The 24,403-nt window shown below is 41.5% G+C and overlaps 1 protein-coding gene across 3 annotated transcripts in view; it reads right to left on the bottom strand.

Annotated features, from left to right (window-relative positions):
* Positions 1-1,093: 1,093 nt before the first annotated feature.
* EEF2K (eukaryotic elongation factor 2 kinase) overlaps positions 1,094-24,403 on the bottom strand; it is a 146,343-nt gene continuing 123,033 nt past the window's right edge. For all 3 annotated transcript variants that reach the window (XM_077448999.1, XM_077449001.1, XM_077449000.1), the window contains 5 exons: positions 19,903-20,037; positions 18,158-18,346; positions 15,454-15,578; positions 14,550-14,728; positions 1,094-8,930 (listed from right to left, as the gene is read on the bottom strand). In XM_077448999.1, the coding sequence (XP_077305125.1) occupies positions 8,821-8,930; positions 14,550-14,728; positions 15,454-15,578; positions 18,158-18,346; positions 19,903-20,037 (738 nt within the window). In that variant the 3' untranslated portion in view covers positions 1,094-8,820. The remainder of the gene's footprint in view (positions 8,931-14,549; positions 14,729-15,453; positions 15,579-18,157; positions 18,347-19,902; positions 20,038-24,403) is intronic.

The following is a 24,403-nucleotide window of genomic DNA, read 5'->3' as shown; positions in this document are numbered from 1 at the left end:
CAGATCATGAGGGAATGGAGCTTAGCACATTCGGTGTAATTAGACCAAATGTTGGGCAGGGTATGGGTTGGATCTGGGGAAACCGAAGCCTAAATCTAGATTAAATTTGTGAACGTTATGGACAGTCCTGGTTTAAGTTATTCTAGCTATAGGAAGGAAGGCATGTCATCAAAGTATGTACAGTAGTGAAACGTCTTTCCTGTTATTAAAGTCCAACTCTGGGCAAAAAAAAAAAAAAAAAAAAAAAAAAAAAAATTATATATATATATATATATATATATATATATATATATATATATATATATCCCTTGCAGTGGAGCTGTTCCCGCACTGCAAGGGTTATTTGTTCATTTATGTCTAGGTGAACAATACAAGGAAATAAAATGAACTGGTCCTTCCTGCATCTTTTGCACCTGTGAGTTCTGGTGGTCCAGGGTCCTGATGCAGAATCCATAGCCCTGCTCTGCATGTGATGATGCTGAGTGACAGTGCACCACCAGATCATGGGTTGGGCGGCGCTGTCTGCCGAAGGAGTGGAAGATAAGGTAAGTAAAACTGTTTCTCATCTCCCCTGGACAAAAAAAGCAATTAAACCTTGCAGTGTAGGTGTAGCCCTACTGCTACAGATAATTGTTTGCTGCTGGCGTTGGGCTTTAAAATTCATAAGCATTTACTAAGAGGAAACAAAAAAAAGAAAAGATATTTCAGCGGTGGAAGATCCATTTGTCAGAAATATGTAGACTGAGGCATCACACCCTTCTGAATAAGTCAAAACACAAGACTTTAAAGCCGTTCTTTTACCAGGGCAAGGCAACTGAGGAACACATAGAAATAAATCCACACAAGAGTTACTTAAATGTATTTCCAATTTTGTAGCCAAATTTGATTTGATGTTACAAAGCATACTTTTTTTTTATTCCCTACCCTATAGTTGTTTCTGGGGTGAAGGTGTGACTGCAAGTATTTCCCAGCTAGCTCAGAGTGATCTGGCCCAATAGCTGGGTTGGGGACTGATTGACATCAGTTCTCATTAACATATAATGGAGAAGCCCATCTCCTAAACCTCCTTTAAAAGGGTTGTAAAGTCTAAATGTCTTTATGCATTCCTTGCATTAAAGCGACTCTTCAGTTCCTCTTTAAAATGTTACTAAAGCCAGTAATATGAAAATAATTAATCTGCCCCCCACCCCGGTGCACACAGCTTATAAATCTTCTTTTTACATTAAAATATTGCCACTATATACCTTTTTGCTGATCTGTATACCACAATTACATGATAAACTGCAGAGTTTCTCCAGTGCGGAGAGTTCAGGTGGGTGGAGATTTTCCCTGCAGCCTACACACCCACACGTGTGATGCCATTATCATGTGATTTGGCTATCTCTGAGAACAAGTAACTGTTCTCTCCAGAATAAAATAAACACAACTGAGCATGTGCAGGTTGGCTGTTGTAACTGGCCTTCCCAAGCTAGACATTGCAGGAGAGGGGGGATCTGTGCATACAGAATAAAACGGCCTTTTTACACAATGCAGAGGATAAACCCCAAAGTTCCACAGTGATTATAACAAGCATGCTATGCTGCATATACAGACAGATTTTACTGTTGTGGGTTTAGTAACACTTTAAGGTAAAAAATGTTTAGGTGTCAGCATCGCCCTCTCAGCCCCCGTTTACTTACCTGAGATCTCATTCGATCTAGCGCCATGCACGTCTGCAGATCTTCTCTCCCCTCACTTCCAAGTCTCGCTGGATTTGCTTGGCTCCCAGTACTGGCAATCAAAGCCAGTGACAAGGAAGCGGGGGGCGGAGCTGAGTCCCGCTGTCTGTATTAATAGATAAAGCAGAGGGACTCGGGTACGAGCGCACATAAGTGCCCCCATGGGAAGCGGCTTCCTGTGGGGGCACTGGCCAGAGAGGAGGGGCCAGGAGTGCCAGCGGGGGACCCAAAAAGAGGAGGTTCCCACCCGTTCTGTGCAATTCCATTGCACAGAGTAGGCAAGTATAGACATGTTTGTTATTTTTTTTATTTTTATCTTTACAACCCCTTTAACCCTCCAGATGAGCATGCAAAAAGGTAAGCATAATCTTTTTCCCTATATATGTAAATAGGGACATGTAACAAATATAACACAGGTATTATTCCAAGTTGGCTGCAAAAGTGAAAATATTGTTTTTTTTTTCTTTTTTAATACAAACACTTAATTATTCAAAATTGCAATAATATCTACTTTGCCAGAACATGTAATAGGGAAGTTCTATCCATACCCAATGCTTCCCCTCTCCTACTTTTTAAGCCATTACTTCTTGTTCAAAAAAAATTCAGCAGTAAACAAACAAGAAGGGAGAACATAGGGCAGGAGTAGGGGGATTCTCACTCTTCTGTGCAGTAATGGTGTCCGCCTGTATGCCAATTTAGGAGCATAATTACATACAAAAAGTTGGCCATACACTAGCAGATTTTCAAATAAATGTTTGTATGAAAATCCTCATCAGTACATTCAAAGACTTGATAAATGCTGCCCAAAAGTGCTTTAAAATTTTATTTGCTTTAACGTTTGCTTTTGGAATGAATGTCATTTTCCAAATGAAAACTCCATTTACTGCTAGAAATGTGTTTGTAATGAAAACTGAATGACAGTTTTTGAGTGCAATTCTTCTAGTGTATGGCCTACACACTTAGGGGGTTATTTACAAAAGGCAAATCCACTTTGCACTCCAAATGCACTTGGAAGTGAAGTTGCTCTAAATCTAAGGGGTAGATCTGAAATGAGTGGAAGCTCTGCTGATTTTATCATCTAATCATATGCAAGCTCAAATGCTGTTTTTTATTTTCCTTGCATGTCCCCCTCGGATTTACAGCGACTGCACTTCCAAGTGCACTTGCAGTGCAAAGTTGAGTTTCCTTTAGTAAATAACCCCCTTAGCTTTACATATGTGCATGCATTCATTGTTCTTACTTGTCTACAAAATAGGGGATAGTTTTATGTAATTTTTTTATTTTATTTTTTTTAATAGTAATGGCGGAGATTTGTGATTTTTATTGGGACTGCAACATTATGGTAGACATGTCAGACAATTTTGACACATTTTTGGGACCATTGGCATTTTTACAGCGATCAGTGCAATAAAAATGCATTGATTAATGTAAAAATGTCACTGGAAGTGAAGGGGTTAACCACTAGGGGATGATTAAGGGGTTAATGTGTTCCCTATTGTGTGTTCTAACTGAAGGGGGGAGGGGACTGTGCAGGGGAGATGACAGATCGCTGTTCATACTCTGTATTACTCTGTCTTTCCCTCAGAGAATGGGAAACTGTGTGTTTACACACAGATCCTGGTTCTCAGTGTGCCCCGAGCGATCGCGGGAGCCCGGCGGTGATTGCGACCGCCAGGCACTCGCATTGGCTCTGTGGGCGAGCAGGGGTAGCGTGCGCCCCTTAGTGGCCAAATATGTTACAGACGTAAGATGACGGCGATTCGTGCAGCCGAACCATGTTGCCACAGTATAACTGCAAGCGGTTAAACTGGATCTAAAGGCAGACTTTTTTTTCTACCCTAATGTATTCTATAAGGTAACAGAAATACTTTCACTGTCTTTGACTTCACCCACCCACCCTCCATAAACACCTGACCACTCTCGGCTTGCTATGGGGGCACTCAGAGATCAGGACTAGCATTAAGGTGACAGCGGGGGACCCCCAAAGAGAAGGTATGGGGCTGCTCTGTGCAATATAATTGCACAGAGCAGGTAAGTATAAAGTGTTATTTTAATAGAAATAAAACAAAATAGCTTTACAATCACCTGAATGAATTTAGTAAAGGTCTGTACATACATAAATGGCAAAAGTTGCTGCACATATTTGTGGTATTTGCCAGTAAGCATTTTGTTAAGTTTACTCCAAAACCAGAATCAAGAAAAGTCTGTATCTTAAGGCAAATATAGAATATATAAAAAAGGGACAGGAAAGGTTGCTACCAAAAAGCACAACATGTCCCATAGATGTATTATGTATTAGCACGCTGACTCTCATGCATACAAAGCGAACAGCCCAGAATATCGAAAATTTAAATCATCACATCTTGTATTATCGTAAACCACAGATACTTTTCTTCAGTCAAATTACATCACTATGCCTTTTTTATTTTTTTTACTGAATATTAAAATCCATGAACTATGCACAATAATTAATAGTTAAATATTCCAAAGCTTTTCTGTTACATATTTATCATCACCTAAGAGATATTAGTTGTAAACATGGCATTACTGCACATTTGTTTTCCCATTTCAATTTCATGAAACTACCATTAAATATTACCTAACAATCATCGGCTCAGTCTTTGTAGCCTGACTGACAAAAAAGTTTGAAAACCTAAAGATAAATTCTACAACACCACCAGTGGCGATAACAAAAAATAAAAATAAAATAATGAAAAAAATAGAAAAAAGGAGACATTTATCAATTTGTGCTCTTTCAAGCTTTTCAGGTCAGAGGCATAGCATTCAAAAGAAAATAGCACTTATCAGCTTTGTTTAACAAGAGGAAACTTTTTGCTGGGACAATGAAATCAATGATTTTGCTTATTCTCCACTATAGCAGTAATCATTGTATTCTGATGGAGGGGGCTTCCAATGTCAGAATACAATAGTGCAGTGGGAGAGATTCCCCCATCAACACTCAATGGGGTTTATTTACTAAAACTACATGGTGCAAAATCTGGTGCAGCTCAGCATAGAAACCAATCGGCTTCCAGGTTCTATTGTCAAAGCCTAATAGAGCAAGTTGATGTCCATGCCCAGCTACACCAGATTCTGAGTGCACCAGTTTTTTTAGTAAATCGCCCCCAATGCGTTGATGGCGGAATCAAGCAATTTTCTTTCCTTTAATTTATAGTTGAAGAAAATAAAATTGCCTAATGTATGGCCAGCCTTAGTTCCTTAACACATTGCAGGGCAGCAGAAATTGGCCATTTAACAGTAAATTTGCTTACAGCATGCACCATATTATCCCATTTAGGCCCCTTCATACTGTGTTTTGTGTTACCTCATGCACATTAACAAATTATACTCTGCGTGTTAGATGGCTGAATGGGCTACCAAAACACTATAAGGTTCGATAACGCCGACATGCCTTTTTAATCACACTACACCACAATGCACGCTTGTCTGCAAAGTGTCCTGGGCGCCATTCAAAATGGTATTGCCAATGATGCCTACCTGCAAGGCACAGATGTAAAGCCAGCCTTAGTGGGTTATTACAGCAGGCACATTAAACTTTTAAAGGGCCCTTCTTCAATATGTAAAGCAGGGCCCCAACAAAAAGTCTTTACTACCAATACTGCCTACCATATACAGGCGGTTTCCTAGTTACAAACATCCGACTTACATACGACTCATACTTACAAACGGAGGGAGACAACAGGAAGTGAGAGGAAATCTACCCCTAAGAAGGGAATTTCACTTCTGTAAGAGTTATTATGGAAAAAAGGTACCTCCATTGATGCTTTAACACCGAGACTTGTTTCTACAACAACCCAAAATTTTCAAAATTCAAATGTCACTGGGACAGAAAGTGAGATGAAATCTTCTGAACAGGGGCACAGACAGCAAAACAAGTGTTAAGCCTTCCCTATGCTATCCCAAAAACGTAAAAATATTTTTTTGGGCTGGAGCTACACTTAAAAAATGTACCTGTTTTGACTTAGAAACAGATTCAACTTAAGAACAAACCTACAGACTATCTTGTTTGTAACCCGGGGACCACCTGTACCTATTCTTTACAAAATAAAATGGGAACAGGAAAGCCTGTTCCATATAATAAAAAAAATCATGGGGTTGTTTCCATTGGTGAACTGAAGGTCAAAATAGAGATAAAGTCCCCATCTTCGCTAACTTTTAGCTGCACTACTTTAGTAATATTCATAAGGGAAGAAAGTCAACATACCACATCAGAGGAGGTACATATTAAAGGAATACTAAATAATATATCTTAAAACCAATTACATTAAGTATTTTAGTTTTTTTTTAAACCTAAAGGGATTGTTTGGAATTCATGCACAGAGAATGGTGGCAAAAAAGTACATATTAAGGTGTACTTAAGACAAGCAAACCCATGTCAGAGGGTACTCGGTAAAGACTGCCATTTTTGTTGTTTTTCTTAAGGCATATGCAGTACAGTTAAAATAAAAAGCTGGCCTATACAAAGTTATTTGTTGCCATGATGTTGTTTAATATAAATGCCAATGTTACTATGAATAAAATTGACTTATCAAACCTTACCCCCAGTCTACCCAACTTTACCCATCACCATTCGTGCCCCTAATTAAGTCAAACGTTTTCCTGCAGTACTGCCTATACCTATATTTAAAAAAAACAGGACTACTAAATTAACTCTGAACAAAGCAACCATTAGAGGCAGGAGCAGAACAAAAAGTAGACACTGATTTTAGGAAGAATAGCCCACATCTATGTTTATGAATACAGCCTGCTAAGCATAATGGATAATTAATCCAGCACACAGCAAGAGAAGTCAGTCCTAAATCTTGTTAACTTAGGATAACTAAAAAAAAAAAAAAAATCAAAACTCAAATATAGTGCCCCCCCTCTCTTTTTCCCAAAAGGCTGGTAAGCTTCTTCTGTGAGACAGCAGCAGTGCCTTCTTCCATAAAATGTTGCATGAGCTAAATGGCCATTTCACAGTAATAGAAAAAGCAATCATAATACTATAACATAATCTACTATAAGCAGTTTTAGTGCTTATGTCAACAGGCGTTTTTTTTTCCCTGCATTTGGAATGCACCTTAAACAGGTCTGCAAAATAGAGCAGTACACATTGCAATTCATAGGCTGCATCTGACCTGCTTTGCATTGCGTTTTTTTCAGACGCAGAGTGTCCTGAGGTGTGTTTGAACAGCTGGCAAAGCAGGTCAAAAGTAGCCTCTTCTTCTTGTTTTTCATTCATACGCAATGCTTGAATGCCCTGTGACATGGACCCTTAAAGAAAGGTGCTGCAAAGCCTGCAACATATTCTAGATAAATATCAGATCAACATATTTCAGCACCCACTATCTTTTTAGGCCCCTTTACACTTGTCCAACTTGGGAGTGCAAAGTTGCATTACAAGTCCTACCCCATAATTCCCAATGATAACCATTCACATCTGTGAGACTTCATAGTCCCTGCACTACTTTGGTCCCACTTTGATGCGAGTTGAGGTCCAGAGATCTCAAGTTTACACAGACATTCCCTGAAATCATGCCAAAATCTTGTCAAAATTGCATGCCTTTCAAGTCGCGGCAGTGTGAAAGGGGCCTAAGTTTAATCCCACCTAACTATAGAGCTATAGATGTGAGAAGTCAGTGTCAGCCCTTTTTTGGTAAATATATAAATTAAAAACGAGAAGACAACATATTTATACACTATGTTTGTTTAATTGCCCTCAATGCTTATACCAGGGATATGCAATTAGCGGACCTCCAGCTGTTGCAAAAATACAAGTCCCATCATGCCTCTGCCTCTGGGTGTCATGCTTGTGGCTGTCAGAGTCTTGCTATGCCTTATGGGACTTGTAGTTCTGCAACAGCTGGAGGTCCGCTAATTGCATATCCCTGGCTTATACTAATATCTCTATAGCCTAGTGGGGGGCCAAAGCCAAAGGGAAGCATACATACCCTAAGCAAAGTATGAGACAATGCATAATTCCTTTCTCTTTCCATAACCACCTCTCTTGGACCAGATATGCACTACTTGCACTTTGCAGTGTACGGATGGTGCTGCCCCCTACGAACTTATGCAATAATGAAGTACATATTGGGGTTGATTTACTAAAAGCAAATCCACTTTGCACTACAAGTACACTGCAAGTGCACTTCAAAGTGCAAACGCTGTAGACCTGAGGGGATGATCTGAAATGAGGGGAAGCTCTGCTGATTTTATCATCCAATCATGTGCAAGCTAAAATGTTGTTTTTTATTTATCTTGCATTTCCCCCTCAGATCTATAGTGACTGCACTTCCAAGTTCATCTTTAGTGCACTTTCAAGTGTATTTGCAGTGCACTTAGTGCAGTGGATTTGCCTTTAGTAAATAACTTCCTTTCTGTATATGCATCATTTATATGCATCATTTATGCCTGAAAGAGAGGCAAACGTGAGCAACCTGAAAACTGCATAAGTCTAATGAATTTGCAATACTTAAAGGAGTCAGTCCACCCATAACTGACATTTAATCTATATACAGGTGCTGATGGGCAAAATAGAAATTTGGCTTCTGAGTTTTCCCTAAGTAACTCCAGCAAAATAAATCCTGGTTCTTCTCTACCCTGCTGTGTGGCTGTTTCTGCCTATCCTAAGTACTAGAATGAATATTCAAGCCTCTGGTTTAGTTCAAACTTAAAAAAAAAAAAAAAAAGTCAACACTATACCATAGTGAGAAGCAAGTGATGATACTGTGGCTGGAACTTTATTCCTGAGAGATGGTGATACACCTCAGAGTGTAATGGGACTTGAGACAGCAATCAGATTATGTGAGGTCTTTTGATTTTGTCGATGCAGCAGAAGACAGCAGTATCACTTACTGTCACATAAGGTATGCACTGGAACAGTCCTTCCACACAGGTTCTACTGTTGGATCTGCACACTATCATACACGCTGTACAACATCTAACAAAAATACACTTTTTTTTTTCTTTTCTTTTTTTGGTCAGTGTAAAACAATCAAGAAGGAGATCCAGAAAGAAAAAACATTTTGTAACATCTACAAAATAAACTCCTTATTGGATGAGTAGCTGAAGCTGCCATTGTCTTTGCTCTGAATAGGGCAGATCACTCCTCCATGGCCGCCCAAGCATCCTCTGCCTTCTGGTAGTACTGATTTGCCAGTCTTCCTTTCATAGCCTCCATTGCAGCTTCAGCAGCCTCTGTGTACAAGTCACCTAGATGGAAAAGAAGACAGTGTGAGTGTCCAACAAACTATATATGCCATGGGTAGGACCTTTTATAAGCAATAATTGGTCGGACATTATACAAAAAGTTGGACAAATATACCCTCTGTTTTCTTCAGAGGAAGTTAATTTTGAGGCTAATGTGCCATTTTTAGCTTCTTGGTCAGCTGCTTCAAAATGGTAATGGAATGAGGGAGATTGGCATAAGGACCTTCAAATCGCTGCATTATGACATGCTTTAACCAGACACAGGTGCATAGGTCAGTCATTAAAGAAGAATTCCAGGTATAGCATTTTATACATAGTTATATATTCGTCCAGTTTGGACCAATATAACTGCATATTTCATACCTGTGTGATCCATCTAGAAGCTGGAAATCACTGTAATAGACACCCATACTCCAGTGACCTCCACTAGCTTCCGGGTCCTGTGCCGACATTCTAAACACAGGAGGTTGACCACTCGGCATGAGTGCCATTTAGAGGATGCTTTGCAAGCTTCTCAATGGATGCAAAGTGTTCTTTGATTGGATAAGGTGCAGAGGCCAGGCGGAACCCACAGGTACAGTAGTTACACTGTTACTAGTCCAAGCTGGACCAATGTGACTATGTAAAATATACCAAAAAAACTTCTTTAACCACTTAAGGACCGCCTCACGCCGATGTACGTTGGCAGAATGGCATGGTTGGGCACAAGCACGTACCTGTACGTTGCTTTTTAAGTGCCCGGCCTTGGGTCGGGAGCACGCCGGCGGCGCGCTCCTGACCCGGTCCTGTGCTCCGTGACTGTGGCCGCGGGACCAGCGGACCCGATCGCCGCTGGTGTCCCGCCATCGGGTCACAGAGCTGAAGAACGAGGAGAGGTCTCTGTAAACAAACCTCTCCTCATGCTTCCCTGTGTGGCTATCAGCGATCGTCTATTCCCTTTTATAGGGAAGGACGATCAGTGACGTCACATGCCAGGCCACGCCCCCCTACAATAAAAAAAAACACATAACGTCATACATAACACCTACACTGCCCCCTAGTGGTTAACTCCTTCACTGCCAGTGTCATTTACACAGGAATCAGTGCATTTAAATAGCACTGATTGCTGTATAAATGACAATGGTTCCAAAAATGTGTAAAAATTGTCCGATGTGTCTGCCATAATGTCGCAGTCACAATAAAAATATCGCTGATCGCCGCCATTACTAGTAAAAAAAAAATATTCATAAAAATGCTATATCACTATCCCCTATTTTGTAAACGCTATAACTTTTGTGCAAACCAATCAATAATCGCAAATTGCGATTTTTTTTTTACCAAAAATATGTAGAAAAATACATAACGTCCTAAACCGAGGAAAAAAATATTTTTATATATATATTTTTTGGGGATATTTATTATAGGGAAAAGTAAAAAATATTGAATTTTTTTTCAAAATTGTCACTCTATTTTTGTTTATAGCGCAAAAAATAAAAACCGCAGAGGTGACCAAATACCACCAAAAGAAAGCTCTATTTGTGGGAAAAAAGGATGCCAAGTTTGTTTGGGAGCCACGTCGCACGACCGCGCAATTGTAAGTTAAAACGACGCAGTGCCAAATCGCAAAAAAGGGCTTGGTCCTTTGGCTGCAAATTGGTCCGGGGCTTAAGATGAGTAGAATAATCAGTTCTGCCTTCTGGTGTTCTAGTTATATGTCCATCTAAATATGCCTAACATCCATCATCCACCTAGTAAAACCTCCTCTGCATAAAAACCATCCATCCACTGCTCGGCCTCTCCTTTTCTCTCAGGTCTGACCTCAGTTTATTCACTAAAATTAGAAAAACAGCAAGCAAGCAAGCATGTAACATTACCATAATTAGGACTAAAGCCGCGTACACACGATTTGAGTTTTCATCGGAAAAACCATCCAAGGTTTTTCCGATGAAAACTCAAATCGTGTGTACGCGGCTTTAGTCCTAATTATGGTAATGTTACATGCTTGCTTGCTTGCTGTTTTTCTAATTTTAGTGAATAAACTGAGGTCAGACCTGAGAGAAAAGGAGAGGCCGAGCAGTGGATGGATGGTTTTTATGCAGAGGAGGTTTTACTAGGTAGATGATGGATGTTAGGCATATTCCGCGCAAGCTTGCCTTGCATACACACGGTCACACAAAAGTTCTCTGAAGTTTTCGACCATCAGAACGCGGTGACATAGAAAACTACGACGAGCCGAGAAAATTAAGTTCAATGCTTCTGAGCATGCGTAGGAATTTTGCGTGTCGGAATTGCTAGAGATGATCCGAATTTCTGATCTGAACTTTTTCCGTTGGAAAAATAGAGAACCTGCTCTCAATCTTTTGCTGGTGGAAATTCCACCAGCAAAAGTCCTATGGAGCATACACATGGTCGGAAAATATCCGACCAAAAGCTCTCATCTGACTTTTGCTGGTGGGATTTCCGATCATGTGCACGGGGCTTTAGCCTTGTTTATTTGAAGGTGACTTACAAAAAATTATAAAGATTATTACAGATAAATCTGTCTCCACCAGCCCTTTACTACCCAGACTAAAAGGGAAGAGGAAGTTGGTAGGAGTCATAACTGGTTCCTTCCAGGAACCTTTGCTACTTTTTTTTTTTTTACTTTTTTTTTATTATGGTTTTTTTGATTATGTTTATGGATTTATGGTGATAGCAAGTCACTCTTAAGTAGATTTGTTTCTTTTTTAACGAGAAAAGGAGAATTGAGTATAAAAGAATGTGTATCCCTGATCCGTGGAAGGCTTTACCTATATGCATATGGCAACTGCAAGAATTATGGGTAGGAAGAAGTTAAAAAAACATGGAAATTGAGTGGGTGGAGGCAGTGAAGGAAGATAATGTTTTGTAAGTGTGAGTGGGTGTAATGTGTGACTTGTATATATGAAGGGAGGTGGGAGATCTTGTTATGATATTTCGTTTTGAAATGGAGTGTTTTTGGGGGTGGAAGGTGTAATGTAAAAATGTTTTTGGGGTGGAGGGAGGTGGAAAGTCTTATTGTTGAAAGAGGTGTGGAAGGAGTGCATTATGGGTGATGGTTAATTTGCATATGTGTAGTGTTTAGCCCAGGTTCACGCTGAGCTGCGGGAATGAAGCCGTGCAAGTTCAAGTGAACTCACGCAATTTCACTCCCACATGTCAGTCCCAATTGTGGCTGCAATTTCACAGACATCTGTGCGGGTTTCTGCACAGATGTCAATGGAAATCGCACCACAAATTGCGAAAAAAGTAGTACAGAAACTTGATTAGGACGGTGCCATTGCCGGCAATTGGCGCCGATTTGACATGTCAAATCCCACCAATGTGAACCAGGGCTTAATGTTGGTTATATGTTACTAATTTGTTTTTCTTTCATTTTTGGGTGAGTGCAGCACAACAGTTGAGGGACGGTGGTGTCGTGTGATGTCTAAGTGGAGGGAAAGAGTTTGAAGGAAAGTTTGTGGCATAGGGACAGTGTGATTATGCAATAATTATTATTTCTATTACTATGAATGGTGTTGTTTGATAGTGCGGGAACAAATTCTGTTGTTTATTATTGGATTTTTGTTATGAAAAGTTTGTTTTATGTGTATATTTTAAGAAATATTAAATAAAAGCATACATTTTTTTTTAAATAGTGTCCAGGACGGCTGGATGTAGTATGTAAGTGGGATACCCCAAGACCTCATTCACACGTGTGTATATAAGCACACAACTGTGAAAGGGCTGTGTTTTTCCTGCACGGGATGCACAGGTATTCCCTGCATCCACTTGCAGGAAGTCCCATTCATGTCAATTGGGATAAAGCAGCTGCACGAATACAATCGCTGCTCCAAATTTGACATCCTGGTGTCAAATTGGGAGCTGCAAAAGGTGTCCATGCAGGCGCTATGTAGGCAAAACATGGTCCTCGCGTGGATGTACACTTAAGTGTGCTCATGTGATTAAGACCTAAATGAATACCATATGACAGACTCTTATGGGCATATTTATAAAGTAGCAAATAAACATTTACTGGGGGTGAATGAATCACTGCCATTTATAACATTCACCTTACCTATTTACCATTGGTAAATGTCAGAGTCCCTGCTTTCTAAATATGCCCCTTAGGGCTCAGGCACATGGTCGTATGGCTGGCCATACATTATACAATTTTCCTTTAGATTTACCAAAACCATATGATATGAGGTCAAACCTAAACACTTTCCATTTGTATGCAATGAGGCAAGCCCTTGCCAGGGCCATCTTTAATATTGATTGGACCCTGGGCAAAACTTTTCTTGGGGCCCCCCTCCCATGCAGTTTTGCTCTCCACCTGCTTTGAGACATACAATAAATAGCAGCTTGACTCAAAATCAGTTTACTAAATAAGATCAGGCAGCTATTGCGATTGGTTGCCAGAGGTTACAGTGTATCATTACCCCTTACTGACTGTTTGCTAGAGGTTACAGCACATATTGCAGCTCACTGATTAGTTGCTAGAGGTTACAGCACGATTTCTGCTTGTTGACTGGTTGCTAGAGATTACTGTGGATATGACCTCAGGGGGAATGATATACATATCAATGCAGCTGGCCGCCACTATTTACGTATGAATGTCACCTTTACATATGAATGCCGGTAATTTACATGTAAAAACAGGGTCTGCGGGTGAGCCATACACATCAATAGAGCAGAGCTTTGCAGCATTGGTAGCAGCACTTCACACTGAGATATTGGGACACAGCACTGGACTAAAACCTCAAGGGACGAGGGAATTTAAACCAGGATAGTTGGCAAGTATAAGGCAGCTGCTTTGGGCCCCACAACAATGACAGGGCCCAGGGCAGCTGCCCCTTTTGCCCTGCTTTAAAAATGGCCCTGGCCCTTGCACTACAAATTGAATAAGAAAACTGTATAAGGTATGGCCAGTTTAAAGCGTTCAGAGCTTTTGTAAACACTATCCTGGGATCCACAGCCAGATATTCTAATTTCTGCAATAGTCTGAATACGGAGCATATGCACGAGGGCGTGCTTAATGCAATTCCAGCACATAACCACATACAGCCAAAACTTCTAACTGCTGTTTATTGGCATCTGTGCGCAGCAGTCAGGGCTACTGAGAATATTTTTTATGGAGGCTCTGGATATGTACTGCCCTCTTACGGCCATGTGCATGAGCACTAATAGTGTAAGGCCAACCATCTGTTTCTATGGAAAACATCAATTTCCTTTTTTTGCATTTGGCTTTTAGGAACTTGAACCAGTCTGGTTTAGTGACGTTTAAAAATTTCATATTCTCTTTAGCATTAATAAGAATAGGATGCACATTAAAATATGTGGAGCAGGACAAACAGAAAGGTAAAGAAAAAAAAAAAAAAAGGAGAGAGGCTAGAGGAGTGAAGAATCTCAAAAGTAGGTCAAGAGGCTTGTCAGAAGAACACAGGAAAATTCACAGTGAATCATAAGAGAAAGCATGCTAAAACGTAATGACTGTAATTACTGGCTTGGAAAACAGATATATAATGCATGCTGACTAAGAGACAATGTCACTTTGACCATACACCCCCCACCCCACCCCAACTCATTGGAATAAAAGCTTTAACTCTGAAACGGTTAAATAATTATATGGGGTAATAATTTTACCTGATCGTTGTGGGTCTTTCTCCAAGTTATGTCCCCCAGAAAGCAGCATTTCAGCTTCCCTAGCCAGCAGTAGATATTTGGGTTCATCTTGGGTACCATCATATTCTCCTCCTTCATCATAATCAGTCATATTCAGAGCAGAATTGTACCAATACAGAGCTTCTTGCCAGTCCTGTACACTGTACAGATATGTTTATTATCAAAAGGTGTGTACTAATGCGCTAACAAAGCAATCTGTGCTGACTATGAGGTATATACACAAATAAATAGACAAAGTGCTAAATGGAAATAAAAAGCAGCTAAACTTCTAAAGTGTTACCAACACCCATAAAAACTGTGTATAAAAAGTGAAGTAGCGCTAATTAAACCAATCTAGTAAACAGGTGAATAAATTTCACCAATCATCAACAAGGGATATACGTATCCATAAACAGTGATAAGTAAGTTCAAAAAATATTAATGATCCCACAACACGTGATCTAAATCAATATAAATATAAATGCAATAAATACTGATGTGAGGAAAAAATAAAAAATTCCAAATAGAATAAGGTGCAATGTAGATGAAATATAAATTTATATTGATTTAGATCACGTGTTGTGGGATCATTAATATTTTTTGAACTTACTTATCACTGTTTATGGATACGTATATTCCTTGTTGATAATTGGTCAGATATTTATTCACCTGTTTACTAGATTGGTTTAATTAGCGCTACTTCACTTTTTACACAAATATGTTTATTAGCATTACATATTCTTTTAAACTGCAGATAGCCCATAATATTATCCGGAACAAGGGCAATACAATATCCAGAAATAGAAATAAACTGGAAACCAAAAAACAGGTTTGACACGATTATACATCATTATTAAAGTATATTCTTAAAAAAAAAAATTATTACCGGTCTACGGCAAGATTAATTCCTGTGTCATAAGCTCGAGCAATGTGCATCATAGAAGGACGGTCACCAGCTTCTGCTGCCATCAATAGATAGTTGAAGCCCTTAGTTCTGTTTTCTTCTGTGTCCTTTAGGTAAAGAATGTAAAGAGGTAATTCAATTCAGGGGTCTACTGGGCTTTCTTTACACAGAAATACTATGGGCAACTAATCAAAGTTCAGTTTATTGCACCCATACTTATGCCCCACACACACGGTCGGACATTCCGACCACAAAATCTGTCTGATTTTTTCAGACGGATTTTGGCCGAAACTTGTCTTGCATACACACAAAGTTGTCGGAAAATCCAATTGTTCTGAATGAGGTGACATAAATCTAGTACGACGGGACTACATAGAGGCCAGTAGCCAATAGACTTTCTCTCCAAATTTTTTCTGGGCATGCTTGGCACTTTGTGCATCGGAATTCTCTACACATGATCGGAAAAAGTCAAATCGGATTTTGTTGTCGGAAAATTTTAGATCCAGCTATCAAACTTTTTCCGTCGGAAATTTCCGACAGAAAAAGTCCGATAGAGCCCACACACGATCAGATTTTCCGACAACATAATCCGATCGGAATTGTGTGTATGGGGCATAAGGTTCTCTGCCATGTCCTAAGCCAGTGATGGCGAACCTTGGCACCCCAGATGTTTTGGAACTATATTTCCTATGATGCTCTTCTACTCTGCAATGTAGTTCCAAAACATCTGGGTTGCCAAGGTTCACCATCACTGTCCTAGGCTAACAACTAGAGCTACAGTACATGCCAGGATTAATCACTAAAAAAATGTACCCCAACGCTGGAAACGCTGGAAATGACAATTTAAACATGTAATTGCAATGAATCGCACATAACTTAACCACTTCAGCCCTGGAAGATTTTACCCCCTTCCTGACCAGAGCACTTTTTACAATTTGGCACTGCGTCGCTTTAACTGACAATTGCCTGGTCGTGAGACATTGTACCCAAACAAAATTGACGTCCTTTTTTTTTACCACAAATAAGGCTTTCTTTTGGTGGTATTTGATCACCTCTGCGGTTTTTATTTTTTGTGCTATAAACAAAAAACACTGACAATTTTGAAAAAAAAAAAAACTATATGTTTTACTTTTTGCTATAAAAATATTCCCCAAAAAATGTAACAAAACGAATTTCTTTCTCAGTTTAGGCAGATATGTATTCTACATATTTTTGGTAAAAAAATAAAAAAAATCGCATTGATTGGTTTGCACAAAAGTTATAGCATCTACAAAATACGGGATAGATCTATGGCAATTTTTTATTAATTATTATTATTTATTTCAGGTATTTATATAGCGCTGTAAATTTACGAAGTACTTTAGATATACATTATACATTGATATCAGTCCCTGCCTTCACGGACTTGCAAGCTACGGTCCCCAACACACATTCATACATACTAGGTCTAATTTAGATAGGATACGATTACCCTACCAGCATTTTTATTATAATTTTTTTTAATTTTATATTAGTAATGGCGGCGATCTGCGATTTTTATTGGGACTGCGACATTATGCCAGACAGATCTGACACTTTTATTATTATTTTGGGATCATTGACAGTTATACAGTGATCAGAGCAAAAAATAGCTACTGATTACTGTAAATGTCACGGGCAGGGAAAGGGTTAAACACTAGGGGGCGATCAAGGGGTTAAATGTGTTCCCTCAGCGTGTTCTAACTGTAGGGGAGAGGGGCTACCAGGGACAATGACAGGGAGAAGTAGATCCCTGTCATGTCACTAGGCAGAACAGGGAAATGCCTTGTTTACATTTCCCCGTTCTGCCTCTCCTCGACTCGATCACGGACCACTGGCGGACATCGAGTCCGCGGGACCCACGGGCATGCTCCCATAGTACGGAATGCAGAGGTATGAGCTTGCCCGCTAGCCCAGGATTTTGAAGGTATGTACAGTTACGCTCTTTTGCTTACCCGTGCCATTCTGCCAACGTACATCGGCGTGCGTCGGTCGGGAAGCAGTTAAGCCCCGTCCACACAGGCCGAATATCGGACCAAATCAGCTGGTACAGTAGAGACCGCCTGACATTAGTCCTGTGTGTACAAGTCCTTGTCCAACAGAAACCAGTCTCAGGACCAGCTTCTGTCAAATGAGCATGCTGGAAAACCAGCAGTCGATCTGCATCCGATCGACTGACCAGTGTGTTCTGACAGTCCTCCTATCATCAGAACATATTAGCACAGTGGGGAGATCGCTGTACTCACATTGCATAGTTAATACAGCAAGCTTTTCAATTTCCTTTTACCTTTTAGCTAAAATAAATGGATTCCATTTCCACAAAATACAAAAAGGACACCAAGATTCAAATAGGAATACACAAGACTACTATAAAATTTGTTTAGCCCAGATTCCAGCCTTAACACCCAAACTGCTTCTAAGCAAGTAAAAGATCCAAAACCCACCCCAACAAACAAATACCAAAATAAATATAAAAAATTTACAAAAAAGCCTTAGCAACACACATGACTTATGATGGTTTTTCAGAACGGTGTAACCCCCAGCAGCTAAATATTCACATTTCTTCAGTTCAGATAAAAAATGAAAAGGGATCTAATTGTTTGCTGCACAGACACTTCAGCATGCATTCATAAGGCAATATGTGTTTATCTTTGGAAAAGGGTTTCACCTGCACAGAAACTTCAGTCAGGATATGATGAGACAGCTGAGAGTACATGAGACCAAGGCCAATGATGGCTTCCAGTTCTCCACAATGAGCAGCATGTTCTAGATGATATATGGCAGATTTCTGATCCCAGTCCTGATCCCTCTCACAGAAACGTCCTGCTTCATGGTAACGCACCATAGCCAAGTGAACCTACCAAGCAGTTAGGCAAAACAGGTTTATAAAAGTGTACATAAGTGGATTATATATAGGTAGATTTAAACTACCCATTCTCATTTCTGTGATTTCAGATAGGCACACTTTTTGATACCCCCTCTTTATACGTATTGTACTTTTTGCTGGAGTTGTTACCCACCCTTTATATTGCACTTTTTGTTGGCGTTGTCTCCAAACACTGTTTTCTGCCTACTTTAATGCAGGCAAATTTCCAAGCACATTTAAATTGTTACTTGACATTTTATTAATATGAATGAGCCCCCTCAATTTTTAAGCCTGACCCCTTGAAGAAACAATGCGTTCCCACCCTCCAAGAACAACAATTAATTCCAGATTTGCTTCCTCCCTCACCTTTTTCGGGTTCCTCTAGTTTTACCCCCAAGTCAATGACGAGCATCTTCTCCCAATGGAACATCAGCTGAAGCTCCTTCCTCCCCTATACAGCTCAACATCAATCAACCCTCCCATCTCAGCTTTCATTCCAACTATTCTTCCAACAGTCCACAGAGTGTTCATGAATAGGCCTCCTGTAGGCTTTCTTATTTCCTTTTGAAACCCATGGTCATTTCTTGGGTTCCTTTCCAATGTTCCATAGTCAGTTATCACTACTCGCTTGCTTCCACTCCATGATATTATCAGGTTACTCTCTGACTTTCTGTGCTTTCCTGGTCGTCAACTATAGTTGCCATTCTGTCTCCCATCTAACCCTCCTAATGTCCACAATCAGCTGTCACCTTGTCCTTCGCCAAGTTGTCCATTGTCAGCTTCTGCTCTCTCTCTTCTATCAAAGGTGCACAATGTGTTTCAGCCAAACCTCTAAGCCCACCACCACTGTGTTTATTCAGCTTCCACTTCATCTCACTCACCGGTCCAAGTAGGATAGCACACCCAACTTCATGTCAAACTGGTGATTAATTACTGATACAAATCATTAATGCCATTGTTTAACAGTGATATATAGCTAGCTAGCAACAGTATGACATGGTCATTTACATGGTACATTTTAGCAAATCAAAGTAAACATTTTGCCAGCGTGGATAATGAAAACAGAGAATATGATTTAAAGTGCTTGGCCAAAATTTCCTTTTAGTGTAAAACTGATTTTATTAGTGAGAGATCCAGAGATACAAGCAGCTCAAAAGTAATGTAAAAATGTCTACATTCCTGTAAAAGTCCAGCTTGTCCTAACCCCTACTGCCTTTTAACCCTTCTTTTTTGGACCTTCATTACAAAGAGATACTGAGAAGAAGGAAGGCTTTGGGGTGTATGATGGAGGAGACTTGACTAAAAAAGTTGAGACTTGTGTAAAAAAAAAAATAATGTCTATACCTCTGGAGCTAATATTTACGTTGGAATGGAGTTTTCACTCAAGGTAAACTTTGCGGGTAGGACTTTCAACTTTAAAAATGTAAAATGCAGATACAGGCAAAGCAAATGCTGGGAACTACAAAGGAAAAACATGCAATGTGTTTGCTTCTGGACCCATACATTTTCATGATTTCATTACGCTTTGTTTCAAGTCTTAATTTTACCTTTCCGAGATTTGACTTTCCAATCTTCTTTTCAAGATCAAGGGCATTAAGCCTTTGCATTTCAACTGCAACACAGGAAGATCGATGAATATGAACACGAGCTGCATGAAACTGGTTCCACTTCTCCACTGTCACCTAAAAAAATCAAAAGCAGAGAATTTGTTTAATCTACAGTATCTCAGCAGAAATTATTGCACAGTACAACTACATTTCTGTATAAATACTGCATACAGCATTCAACAACATTTTAATGACCAGAGGTTACTGTTACCTGGATGCCCAGACCCTATTTAGCAGGGTCAGAATGTGTCAGCTAACTTAACAGTTACTCTTTCACGAATAAATATTTAACATTTGTTTTAAAAGAAGTATGGGAGAGGCTAAATAATTAAATAATATTACTATAATCACAAATCAGCTGTTTCTTTACTGCGTTCTTTTGTTTTTCACTTCACCTATCATGTAGGTCCCTGTAACAGTCCATTTGTTGCTTGAAAGATTAGAGAGGATGGTTACAACTTCAGCAATCCACCCCCTATTTTGTCGCTACTCTACTGGGAGATGTGGCCACACCTTCTGAACAGGCACACACCTGAACAGTAAACAAGTTCAGGCACTGTGCTATTCCTGTGTGTAGTGGAAAATACATAAGTGGTATAGACATGCTTGGATCTAGCAAGAGGTGTTGGGGAGGGCTGTGCCCACCCCCCAAGGTTTTAGTTGTGCCCCCCCATCCTCCATAGAATCCATGCCTGTTGGGCTGCTTCTCACATCCCATACTGCACACAGTCTGAGCACAGCTCCTCTCCCCCTCCTCCTCTCACACATCTCAGGTTGATTCTCTAATGCCGCGTACACACGACCGGACTTTCTGGCCGACTAGGCTGGACGGTCCTCCCAATGGACTTTTCAGCGGAGTTCCGACGGACTTCCGAATGAACGGATTAAGTCCGTTTGAAAGTCCGTTAGTTTTGAATGTGATGACGTAAGATGGGATTCCTGATAGGAGTGGAGTCCGTCAGATAGATTTGAAACTTGTTCTGTTTCTAGGTCCGTCGGATCAATCCCATGGTGTAAAAACCAAAAAGGCAAAGAACGCCAATAGCGCAGGTCAAAACTTATCTAAAACTTTATTCACATCTTAAAGTAAAACAGATGTGACATAAAATGTGACCACATAAAAAGATTAAAAGCAATGTGGGAAGTGTAAGATAAGCGTATTCAGACCTGTTTCCACACAATAGGTCATCGACTGGGGCCTTTTTGTTTTTTACACCATGGGATTGTCCTGAGCCATTCTGGAACCTTTGCTGAGACATTTTTATCACAAGACGTTTGGTGTGGATAGGCGCTGCTCTCCATGATGGCCGCCTTGTAGCCTGGATTGTCTGGCTCCGTCCTCCCTGTGTTCTAGTGGTTCTAGCACTTCAAGCCTGTATGACACATTGCCGTATGGTACTTGTATCCAACTTATCTGGTAAGAGTGTTTTATCTCTCTATCTGATTTCCACCTGTGAAGCTACCGAGATTCACTTAAGACTCACTCTAACTACAATTTTGGGCGATTGCGTTACTGATCACTTAACAGGACTGTTCATTCTGTGGGATTTTCTGTTATATCACCACAACTTTGGGCAATTCAATCACAAATCACTTGATTGGACTATTCACGGTGTGGGACTTTTTATTTTAATATCATCGTGGGCTATTCCCTATACAGTTTATACCAGGGCTCGACAAACCCCAGGCGCCAGGTCGCCAATGCGACCAGAAATCGCGACCTGGCGCCTAAGCTGCCACCAGCCGACTCACTATCGATGCCCCAGACATGCAGCAGCATTAACACTGACTGCCGTCCTCCTCCCTCCTTCACACTCTGCAGCACCGCGCTGTGTGTGAAACTGACACTCAATGGAGAGAGGAGGATCTGTCAGCCTGATGTCGGGGTGGGCGGGACCCGGCCGGGGTGGGGGCGGGACCCAGCAAGCTTTCAAACACCAGCCAATGGGATCTGGGCGGGCTGCTACGTGTATGTGGCCCGCCCCTTTTCTTAAGCAGCCCAATCGTTGGCTGGTGTTTGATAGCTGCTGAGTCCCGCCCACCCCGGCCGGGTCCCGCCCACCCCGACATCAGGCTGAAATCTGACATATCCACCTCTCTGTTACTTGTCAGTTTCACACCCCGGCAGGGTCCCGCCAGCTCCTCTGTTACATTTCAGTAACAGAGTGCTCCGTGTGAAACCTGCCAGTGCCAACCAGTGCCACCTGCCACCAATCAGTGCCAAGCAGTGCCACCTCCAATCAATACCACCTGCAACCAACCAGTGCCACCTGCCAGCGCCAACCAGTGCCAGCGCCAACCAGTGCCAGCGCCAACCAGTGCCACCTGCCAGCGCCAACCAGTGCCACCGCCAATCAATACCACCTGCCACCACCAACCAGTGCCACCTGCCACCAACCAGTGCCACCGCCAACAAGTGCCACCGCCAATCAATACCACCTGCCACCACCAACCAGTGCCACCTGCCACCAACCAGTGCCACCGCCAACCAGTGCCACCTGCCACCGCCAATCAGTGCCAGTGCCAACCAGTGGCACCTGCCAGTGCCACCACCAATCAGTGTCACCTGCCAGCGGCAACCAGTGCCATCTGCCACCGCCAATCAGTGCCACCTGCCACCACAAATCAGTGCCACCTGCTAGTGCCAACCAGTGCCACCGCCAATCAATACCACCTGCAACCACCACCCAGTGCCACCTGCCACTACCCAGTGCCAGTGCCACCTACCAGTGCCACCTGTCAGTGCCACCTGCCAGTGCCGAGTGCCACCGCCAGTCAGTGCCACCTGCCACCGCCAATCAGTGCCACCGCCAACCAGTGCCACCTGCCACCACCTACCAATGCCACCACCAACCAGTGCCACCTGCCACCGCCAATCAGTGCCACCGCCAATCAGTGCCACCTGCCAACACCAACCAGTGCCACCACCAATCAGTGCCATCTGCCAGTGACAACTAGTGCCATCGCCAACCAGGGTCACCTGCCATCGCCAACCAGGGCCACCTGCCATCGCCAACCAGGGCCACCTGCCATCGCCAACCAGGGCCACCTGCCATCACCAACCAGGGCCACCTGCCATCGCCAACCAGGGCCACCTGCCATCACCAACCAGGGCCACCTGCCAGTGCTAATAGTGCCACTTGCCAGTTTCAAACCAGTGTCACCTGCCAGTTCCAAACCAGTGTCACCTGCCAGTTCCAAACCAGTGTCACCTGCCAATGCCAACTAATGTCACCTGTCGGTGCCATCTGGCAGTTCCACGTGCCTTCCAGTGGCAACCAGTGCCACCTGGCAGTGCCAGCCAGTTCCATCTGTTGCCAGCCTTACTCTTTCTGGTCAGCCCATACCCCTGATGTAACAGCGTTTCAATGGAGTTATTGACTGGGTGCTCCATTGTGAGTTAGGGATAGGGGGTGAAAATGAGTGGCCTTACCCCGGGAGCTGAAAAAAAAACTGGCTCCTAACTTTTTTAACTGGCTCCTAAATTCAAAGAAAATTTGTCAACCCCTGGTTTATACATGTATATTTGTTTATATACACCGATTTCTGATCTGGGATAAGCATTGCATATACTGCTGCTATTTACACATTGTCACTGCCTGAGCACATGGACACTTCATTATTATTTTCTTTGCAGTATTCACCATTTTATCATATCATCACTGTTTCAGTACTTTGATATATTGTTTGCAGTAATTAGCGCTACACTTTCTTTTTGCCCCTGTACAATACGCTCACTAAGAAACACATCTCAAAGACTTGAATTTATCTATACTCCCACTGACACCACCAACTGTGGAAGGGAGTTCCACTTCTTTACCACTCTAATGCCTTGTACACACGGTCGGACATTCCGACAACAAAATCCATCAGATTTTTTGCCAAACTTGTCTTGCAAACACACGGTCGGACAAAGTTGTCAGAACCGATCGTTCAGAACGAGGTGATGTTCGTTGCGTACGACGGGACTACGTAGAGGCTAGTAGCCAATAGCTTTGGTATTGTCATTTATTTTGAGCATGCGTGGCAATTTGTTTGTGAGAATTCTCTACAAACGATCGCAAAAAGTCAGATCGGATTTTGTTGTTGGAAAATTTTAGCTGCAGCTCTCAAACTTTTTCCGTCAGGATTTCCAACAGAAAAGTCTGATAGAGCCCACACACGATCGGATTTTTCGACAACATATAATCCGATCAGACCTTTTCTGTCAGAAAATCCGACCGTGTGTACAGGGGCATAAGGGTAAGGAACTCCTTATGCAGTTTAAGATTGACCAGCTTCTTGGCCAACCTCATATGGCCATGTTTGTTCTTTAGAGATTTTAGGTGAAATGGTTTCCTCCTTAATTCTAGAGTCACCATTTAAAGATTTGTACATTGTGATCATATCTCCGCCTAAGTGTTTCTTCTCCAGGGAGAATAAGTTTAATGTTTGTAATAAT

This window comes from Lithobates pipiens, unplaced genomic scaffold, assembly GCF_037356315.1.
Source record: "Lithobates pipiens isolate NorthernLeopardFrog02 unplaced genomic scaffold, aLitPip1_a1.2 Scaffold_22, whole genome shotgun sequence".
NCBI classification, from domain to species: domain Eukaryota; kingdom Metazoa; phylum Chordata; class Amphibia; order Anura; family Ranidae; genus Lithobates; species Lithobates pipiens.
Note: the sequence above shows the minus strand (reverse complement) of the source record. Positions and strands in the feature narration are given on the sequence as shown.